Raw genomic sequence first — 9811 nt, 5'->3', positions numbered from 1 at the left:
TCCTTTAACTAGAGTTTCTTTTGTGTAGTTCTTCAGTTGAAAATTTGGAAATGCTCCAAGGGATCTAATACTTTTTTAGAACAGATGTACCATGACACTCAGAAAGGAGAGATGTAGTAATGATGGGTGACTTCAACTATCCAGATATTTGCTGGAATTCAAACTCAGCCAAATCCTCAAAGTCTAGCAAATTCCTCACTTGCCTCAAAGACAATTTCATTGTCCAAAAGGTGGAAGAGGCAACAAGGGGGTCAGCTATTTTAGATCTGATCCTAACCAACAAAGATGACTTGGTTAAAGGGGTGCAAGTGGTGGGATCATTAGGTGGGAGTGACCATGTACTCCAGGAATTTGTTATACATTGGAAAGGAGAAGCCAGGCATAGTCAGACACATATTCTAGACTTTAGGAGAGTAAAGTTTCAGTAAACTTAGAGGAATACTGGGGGTGATCCCATGGTCAGGAATACTAAAAGAGAAGGGAGTTCAGGATGGATGAGAGTTTCTCAAAAGGGAGATACTGAAGGCACAATTTCAAACAGTTCCAGTGAGGGGGAAAAATGGGAGGTGTCTCAAGAAACCAGAATGGATGACTAAGGAACTTTCAACTGAGCTAAGTTTTAAACGGAACATGTATAAGAAATGGAAAAATGGGGAAATCACTAAAGAGGAATTCATACAAATAGCTAGCCTGTGTAGAGGTAAGGTTAGAAAAGCTAGAGTGCAGAATGAACTCAGGCTTGCTAGAGAGGTTAAGAACAACAAAAAGGGCTTTTTTGGATATGTCCACAGCAAAAGGAAGAAAATGGAAATGGTAGGGCCACTGCATGGAGAAGATGGCAAAATGCTAACAGAAGTCAGAGAAAAGGCAGAATTACTCAACATCTTCTTTACCTCTGTGTTCTCAGAAAAGGAAAGGGTGCTCAACCAGAGGATAATAGAGCAGAGGACAGAATAGGAGAATTTTAGCATAGAATAAGCAAAGAGATAGTACAGGAATACCTGGTTAATCTAAATAAATATAAGTCTCCAGGACCAGAAGAATTACATCCAAGAGTATTAAAAGAACTGGCAAATGTAATATTGGAGCCATTGGAAATAATCTTTGAGAACTCCTGGAGAACAGGAGAAGTCCTAGTAGAATGGAGGAGGGCAAACATTGTCCCCCATCTTCAAAAAGGGGGGAAAAGAGGATCCCAGCAATTATCGTCCAGTTAGTCTGACATCTATACCAGGAAAGATTCTAGAGCAGATCATTAAACAGAGAGTCTGTGAACATTTAGAAGGCAATTCCATAATCACAAAGAGTCAACATTGGTTTCAGAGAAACAGGTCATGCCAGACAAATCTGATCTCTTTCTTTGATAAAATTACCAGGTGGGTAGATGAAGGGAATGCTGTGGATATAAGTATATCTTGATTTCAGTAAGGCCCTTGACAAAGTTCCCCATGACATTCTTGCAAAGGGGGAGAGAGGCCTGGCCTGGAAGAAAAAGAGCCCTCCTCCAACCACCATCTTGAGGGGGAGAGAGGCCAGGCCTGGAAGAAAAAGAGCCCTCCTCCAACCACCATCTTGAGGGGGAGAGAGGCCTGGCCTGGAAGACAAAGAGCCCTCCTCCAACCACCATCTTGAGGGGGAGAGAGGCCTTGCAATTTTTTTTTGTATTGTATTGCAATTTTACTGTACACCGCTATGATCATTGCGGAATAGCGGTCTATAAATAAAAATTATTATTATTATTATTATTATTATTATTATTATTATTATTAAAGCTTGTAAAATGTGGGCTAGACAAGTTAACTCTTACATGGATTTGTAATTGGTTGACCGGCTGAACCCAAAGGATGCTCAACAATGGCTCCTTTTCATCCTGGAGAGAAGTGACCAGTGGGGTCCTACAGGGTTCTGTCCTGGGGCCAGTGTTATTCAACATCTTTATCAATGACTTGGATGACAGAATTGGGGGAATGCTTATCAAATTTGCAGATGACACCAAATTAGGAGGAATAGCTAATACTCCAGAGGACAGGATCAAAATTCAAAACAACCTGAATAGACTAGAAAGCTGGGCCAAAGCTAACAAAATGAAATTTAACACAGAGAAATATAAGGTACTGCACTTAGGGTGGAAAAATGAAATGCACAGATGTGGGATTGGGGACACCTGGCTGAATGAGACTATATGTGAAAGGGATCTGGGAGTCCAAGTAGACCACAAGTTGAACATGAGTCAACAGTGTGATGCCGCAGCTAAAAAGGCCAATGCAATTTTAGACTGCATCAATAGATGTATAGTGTCTAGATCAAGAGAAGTAATAGTGCCACTGTATTCTGCTTTGGTCAGGCCCCACCTGGAATATTGTGCCCAGTTCTGGGCACCACAGTTCAAAAAGGACATTGAGAAACTGGAGCGTGTCCAAAGGAGGGCAACTAAAATGGTGAAGGGTCTGGAAACCATGCCCTATGCGGAATGACTTAGGGAGCTGGGGATGTTTAGCCTGGAGAAAAGAAGGTTAAGAGGTGATATGATGGCCCTGTTTAAATATTTGTAGGGATGTCCTACTTAGGAGGGAGCAAGCTTGTTTTCTGTTGCTCCAAAGACTAGGACCCAGAACAATGGATACAAGCTACAGGAAAAGAGATTCCACCTGAACATTAGGAGGAACTTCCTGACAGTAAGGGCTGTTCGACAGTGGAACACACTCCCTGGGAGTGTAGTGGAGTCTCCTTCCTTAGAGGTCTTCAAACAGAGTCTGGATGGCCATCTGTCGGGGATCCTTTGATTGAGAGTTCCTGAATGGCAGGGGATTGGACTGGATGGCCCTTGTGGTCTCCTCCAACTCTACTATTCTATGGCGGGATACAAACCGCCGCTTTGCGGCACTTCCCCGCCGCCACCGTTTGCTCCGCGCGGGAGCTGCAGCCCCCAAACCGCGCGGCTGCCACGCGGAGCAAAAAAGAAGCTCCATTTCGGAGCTTCTTCTTGCGGCGCACTGATGATGTCGCGAAGCACCGCTGGTGCATTCACGACGTCATAGGCGCCGCGACACGTCTGGACGCTATGCATCCAGTACGTAAAGATGGCGGCGCCCATGTGGAAGGGGCGCCGCCATCTTGTACGTATAGGATACGTACTAGGGTTAGGGGGGTGCGGAAGCACCGCCCCTTCCTAACCCTAGTACGTATCCTATACGTACTATATGGCGGTTTGTATCCCGCCTATGATTCTATGAATGTATTCCTTCTGAATAATCTAGTATAGGATTTCACCATCTATACCCTAAAAAAGAGACAGTTAAGTTGATGCAGAAGCAGCAGCAGCAAACAATGAACTCCCACAAAAGGCAGTGTACATTGTCTTAAAAGGTGAGTCCTAAAAACACAGTTGCATGATTTTTTTTGTTTGTTTTTTGTTTTAAAGAGCTTATCAAAGTCCTACATAGCTTTGTGGTCACTGATAGGCCTAATCTAGGTGTTTCTTTTTCCAACTCTTTGGTTTGATTGAAGGGTTCTGATTTGTGTAATCATTACATGATGCAAAATTATCTAAGTGGCAGCATGTAAATTGCCATGCATTGATTGGCTGATAGCCATTACTGGCCATTCAGAGACCATAGATTTGCACAATCACTTTATGTTTTTTCTCCAGCAATGGTACAGTGAATGTGCCAATTATCTACTCTGGCGATTCTAATATTTCCATCCTGATTGGCTGCTAGATTCTGAACTTTCAGAGGTGCTTTCCCAGGGAAACCACACACACACAGCTATCTCAGCTTTCTTTTCCCAGCAATAAAAGGCTCTTTTATGAAAGAAAAAAAAGTAAAGATTTGTATTTTAAAAAAAGAGACAGAGAAAAACTGTTTGTGCCAAAAGACTTTTAAAAAAATAAAGGTAGCTTTTCTGCATTTCTTTCTTTAAAAACAAAACCAAAAACACCCAAATGGGGTTTTGTGGTTTACTTTTATTTTCCCATATTTTTGGCCTTGTTGGAAGGCCAGTACTTGCTTTAATTTCTTATAACTGGGGGATCAAGTTACAGCAATAACATTAACCATAGTGTCCTTGGAAGATTTTAAGAAAGTGTCATGGCCAGCCAAGAGCAGGTCTTGGAGGAGGAGGAGGAGGATGGGGTTCCTCCAATGCAAGAAGTAATTGAGGCTACACCAGGTGCTATTCCTGCTCCAGTGCAAGAGGTAATTGAGGCTACACCATGTGTTAATCCTGCTCTGCCAGAAGCCAGCCCTGATCTCCCAGCCCCAGAGGAGGAGGCTCAGCCAGGTCCTAGTGCTGGTGGGATTCCTTTGGAGGTACAGCAGCCTAGTGGTGACTCTTGGGAGGAACCAGGCTTGGAGGTTCCCTCCTTTAGGCAGCGCAGGGCTGAAAGTGCTGGCAGACGCAGGTCCAGGAGGATTGCTGAGAGACAATTGGCAAACAAGACTCAGCTGGCACTGAGAAGGGAATCTCCTACTTAACCACCTGTGAAATGCTAACTTGGTGTCAGAGTTTATTGCATGATCCTTTGGTGTGATTGCTGTCTGCACTGGCTCCCTGTATCTTGACTCCGGGAATGGACTGGACTATTGCTACCCTCAGGCAGACCTGATCCTGGACTGGACTGACTATTGTGATCCCTGTTATCATGACTTTGGCTTTCGGTTTGCTCTTTCTCTCAGTTCCTGCAAGGTTTGTGGACTATTTCCAGCTGCATAGCTAATTACCTTGTTGAGCCATCCTTATCGGTGTATGTTTGTGTGTGCTGGCTGCAGTCCAGGACAGAATAAACTCTGGCCATACTCTAGCTGATAAGGAGATGGCAGACACAGCTTCAATTAAAGAGCTCCTACAGAAGCATCAAGATTTGGTTTCAGAAATAGCTGTGCTAACACAGACGCTGGCAGACCTTCAGAAGCTGGACCGAGCTTGTCAGTCTTCCCCACCACCAATCAGGAAAAAATGCCTTACTGTCTTGCCTGAAAAGTTTTCAAGAGACCGGACTTTATTGGACAGCTTTTTGGCAAGCTGTAAGCTACATTTCAAAGTCAGAGAGGCTGAGTTCCCCACAGACTCACATAAAGTAGCTTTCATTATCAGCTTGCTGTCTGGGTCTGTGAGCAAATGGGCGATCCCTTACCTCAACCAAGATAGCCCTATTCTCAGCAGCTTGCAGGACTTCTTGAAGGAACTCCAAGCTACTTGAGGAGACCCAGTCAAGGCAGAGACTGCAGAGCACCAACTTTTGAATCTGCAGCAGGGCCAGGGCTTGGTGGCCAACTACTCGGTGGCTTTTCGCCTCCTAGCCCAAGATGTTACCTGGAATGACAGTGCTTTGTGGGCGATATTTCGTCATGGCTTGGCGCCAGAAATCATGGACGAACTGGCCCTCTCCGAGCCGCCTGAAACCTTATCGGCACTAATAACCCAGGCCATCCGCATAGACTGCCGTCTTGCTGCTCGCCGACAGGCCCGACAGGCTTACTCTCCACTTCCCCCATTGCCTGCACCAGGAACCCCTGATGCTCCTTTGGAGACCGCGTCTCCTGGGCCAGTTGCCAAGCTGATGCAGCTGGGAGGAGCACGGCCTCTGCTCAACGATACCGAGAAGGAACGGGGGAGGAGAGAGGGCCTTTGCTTCTACTGTGGACTCTTGGGCCATTTTGCCAGTTTGCCCCACTAAGGGCCGCCGAGTTCATCATTTGGAGGTGTCTTTGGAACTGGTTTCCTCCACTTCGGTCTCCCGGAGGGACCCCCTTCTGGTGGCTGCCACCCTGTGGCTCCCATCCATGGAACTCTTACCGGTGGGGGCCATGCTGGATTCAGGGGCCTCCAGTTGTTTCATGGATTTGGCATTTGCTCCACGCCATGGGATCCCGATGGAGGCACTGCTCGAGCCCCGGCCAGTGGAGACCATCAACGGACAGCTTCTCCAATCGAGCCCCGTGACCCATCAGATGCTGGTGCTTCACCTCGAGATCCAGGGCCATGTCGAGGAGCTTCGTTTTTTGTTGGCAGCAGTCCCCCATTTTCCATTAGTGTTGGGCATGTCGTGGCTCTTGCGGCATGACCCACATATTTCCTGGTCTTGGTGGGAGGTGCTCTTCGGATCTGAGTACTGTCAGGAGCACTGCTGGCCAGAGCGGATCACGGCTGCGGTGGTGGCGGAGGCTCAGGACAGCAAGGTGACGCTGCCGGAGAAGTACCGGGACTTCACAGACGTCTTTGATAAAAAGGAGGCAGACCAGCTCCCCCCCCCACCGGCCCTATGATTGTACCATTGATCTAGTGCCGGGGGCCCCTATCCCGGCGGGGCGTCTCTACTCAATCTCAGAGCCTGAGCTGGAGGCTCTGAGGGATTTCTTGGAGAAAAACCTGCAGTGAGGCTTCATCCGTCCTTCCAAGTCCCCTGTGGGTGCCCTGGCGCTCTTTGTCCGCAAGAAGTGTGGGGAGTTGTGCCTCTGCAATGACTATCAGTCGCTCAATAAGATCACGGTTCGCAACCGCTACCCCCTGCCATTGATTCCAGAGTTGTTGGACCGGCTCCGCCATGCCAAGGTCTTCACCAAGCTGGATCTTTGGGAAGTCTACAACTTGGTGAGGATTCAGGGGATGAGTGGAAAATGGCTTTCCAGACTCGGTATGGGCATTACAAGTATACAGTCCTGCCCTTTGGACTCTGTAATGCCCCCGCCGTCTTCCAGCACTTTGTGAACGATGTGTTCAGGGACTATCTGGACTGGTTCATGATCATCTACCTGGATGACTTCCTGATTTACTCCCTGAACCAGGCTGCTCATGATTCCCATGTGCGTGCCGTGCTCCAGTGCCTGAGCGAACACCGCCTGTACGCCAAGTTGGAGAAGTGTGCTTTTGACCTCCGAGAGGTAGACTTTCTGGGGTACACTGTCTCGGCACAGGGCATGGCCATGGACCCAGCCAAGGTCGAGTCAGTGTTGTCTTGGCAGCCCCCTCGCAACAGGAAGGATGTGCAGCAGTTCCTGGGGTTTGCAAACTATGCAGAGCTGAAAGTGCTGCCAGACACAGGTCCAGGAAGATTGCTGAGAGACAATTGGCAAACAAGACTCAGCTGGCACCGAGGAGGGAATCTCCTACTTAACCACCTGTGAGATGCTAACTCGGTGCCAGAGTTTATTGCATGATCCTTTGGTGTGATTGCTGCCTGCACTGGCTCCCTGTATCTTGACTCCTTGTTGCCTTGACTCTTGACTACAGAACGGACTGGACTATTGCTACCCTCAGGCTGACCTGCCCCTGGACTGGACAGACTATCGTGATCCCTGTTATCCTGACTTCGGCTTTGGCTTTCGGTTTGCTCTTTCTTTCACTCCTTGCAAGGTTTGTGGACTATTTCCAGCTGCATAGCTAATTACCTTGTTGAGCCATCCTTATTGGTGTATGTTTGTGTGTGCTGGCCGCAGTCCAGGACAGAAAGGATTGGAAAATGAAAGAGGGACACCTAGATTAATTTTATATTAGAATGAGTGATGAAAGAGAAAGCAAACATATTTTCCCACTTATTACTTTCAAGTTTAATTTAATTTTCCCTTTCCACATTATTTTTACATTGGAAGCATTACTTGTCTTGGCAACATTACCTGAGATGGAGGCAGCTGGGATACAGGGAAGTTTGTAACAGAAGCCATGTTCAAAGTTTAGTTTTTCATGCATGGATTCAGTAGAGCTTTTGAGCAAGGGGCTTTTGAGGTGCTTTTGAAAATACATTGCATTTATCTATCTGTCCTTAAAATTGATATTGGTCTTTGCAAGGATAACTTGTTAGCATTCGGTGGGGTAGGGCTAGCCAGGCATAGCCTTGGGAGACCTCTTGAATTAATTAGACATGGTTAGTCAGATTGCCAGTTTCACAGCTGTCTCTAGCCTTGTTCTGTTGTTGTTATATGCTTTCAGATCAATTTATGAGATTCTATCTTATGATTATCTTGACCAGATATATTCAGAGGTAGTTTGCCATTCCCTTCCTCAACAGTGCAGAGAGTATGATTTGCTCAAGTTCTCCCAGTGAGTTTCTACAGATGATTAGGAGATCAAACCCTGGTCTCCCAGAGTTCTAGTCCAGCACTAAAACCACAACACACTGTCTCATCTAGCCATGTTTAGAGTTCTAGATATCTGAATAGGGCTGGAGATAACTGTAAAACTAAAATAACAGCAACCACCACCATCTCAAAATGGACATAGCAGTCTGAAAGGATCATATCTGGCTAGCCATGTTCTGTAGACTCAAAACACATGAACTAATCCATAGCTGTGCAGGTCACACATAGGTAGTACAATTTGCATGTACATTAATAGAAAGGGGGAGTGAAAAGTGAAATGAACAGTAAGGTTACCATTTTGAAGCAGTTACAATGATGTTCAGGTTTTACGCAGGGGTTGTTCATACTACGTTATAAACTGATTTGCAAACAGGTTTAAAGGGGGGTCATTCACACTTGCACCGGTTTTTCTCAACCCAAATTCTGGGGGGTAGTAGTGCAAATCCCTCTTAACCCGGTTCTTTTGGAACCTGGCATTTCAGCACGTCTTCTCAAAAGAACCAGTCTTTTCTTTTACCAGCCACCAATAGGAACTTGCTGTCCATTCAATTTGGGGCACAAGAAGGGAGGGGTTAGTGTGCAGGTCATGCCCATCCCTTTGCTCTCTTCCTGCCAGCTCTACAGGAGGAGGAGTAGGTAGGAGAATTAGCTTCAAGGCCATAAGAAAGATGAAGGCTTCAGCATTTGACACAAACCCAGTCCCTGCCTCACAGGCAAAATGAGAGTCTGCATGCACATAGCTGGGAAAAGCCCTCTGGAAATATGGTGCAAGTTGGGTGGGATTGAGTCAGCAGGCTTTATAAGTCAGGCAGGGTACAGACCACCCAAAAAGGGTGGTCTGTCAGTGCTTTGTTTTGCCGCACGAGGAAGCCACAGTGGACAAACCACGTGGCTTTCTTGCGCGGCAAAAAGAACTTGCAAAAAGCAGGTTCTTTCTGCAGTGCCATTGTGATGCCACAGTGTGCCAATGGTGCACTCGCAACGTCACAAGGTGGTGCGACATGTGGATGCTAAGTGTCCACCGCATCAAAATGGTGGTGCCCGTGTCTACAGGGTGCCGCCATTTTGATGCCCTCATCATGTGCTAGGGCAGTGCACCCTCAGCCAACCCCTAGCACGTGAGGAGGGCGCACTATAGGCCCGTCTGTCCAGGGCCTCAGAGACCTTTCTTGCTTTAGGTTGCTGGAAACAAAGGGCTGGAACAGATGGCCCCAAAGGGGTGGCTTGAAGCCTCCCCCACTGAAGATAGATTGGGACCATGGCAAACACACTGTGGCCCAAATCTACCTTGAACCTGGTCAAAATAAGAGCAGAAAAGATCTGTTCCTTTTTGGACTGGGAAAGAGCTGGCTTTCTCAGCTCCGCCACAGCTTCAAGACACTCTGGCAGCATGCAGCATGTAAACACAGTGCCACTGGAGAGTCTTGAAGCTGCTCACACCTGGGCGGTCATCCAGCTTCTGGGCAGCTTCAGAGCATGTAGCATATAAACACTGTGCTCTGAAGATACCCAGAAGCGGGCTTTAAAGGGCCCCAAACTTGTTTTGTCTCTCAGCCTATGACTACTGTGAGACCCAATTCTGCGATTTATAATCCTGGGATTCTTTCTTGACTTCAATAGTGTTCTACTCCTACATGGACTCTGCTTGAATTTACAGCTTTTGATTCTGGATTCTTTGTAATTAGATACTGCTTTTTCCTTTGGCTACTGCATTTGAAAGCAGGACATTTATTGTG

At 46.8% G+C, this 9811-nt stretch overlaps 1 protein-coding gene across 1 annotated transcript; it reads left to right on the top strand.

Annotated features, from left to right (window-relative positions):
* The first annotated feature begins 4813 nt into the window (after nucleotides 1–4813).
* LOC149321957 (protein LDOC1-like) lies at nucleotides 4814–5200 on the top strand. The gene has a single exon (XM_089520712.1). It carries the CDS (start codon nucleotides 4814–4816, stop codon nucleotides 5198–5200), a length of 387 nt encoding a protein of 128 aa, XP_089376838.1.
* The last annotated feature ends 4611 nt before the right edge of the window (nucleotides 5201–9811 follow it).

Source organism: Sceloporus occidentalis, unplaced genomic scaffold (genome assembly GCF_023333645.1).
Source record: "Sceloporus occidentalis isolate IW3139 unplaced genomic scaffold, rSceOcc1.0.p SCAF_1, whole genome shotgun sequence".
NCBI lineage: Eukaryota > Metazoa > Chordata > Lepidosauria > Squamata > Phrynosomatidae > Sceloporus > Sceloporus occidentalis.
Note: the sequence above shows the minus strand (reverse complement) of the source record. Positions and strands in the feature narration are given on the sequence as shown.

Coding starts and splice junctions, on each gene's coding strand:
- LOC149321957 (XM_089520712.1), top strand. CDS start 4,814: ATGGCAGACACAGCTTCAATTAAAGAGCTCCTACAGAAGCATCAAGAT.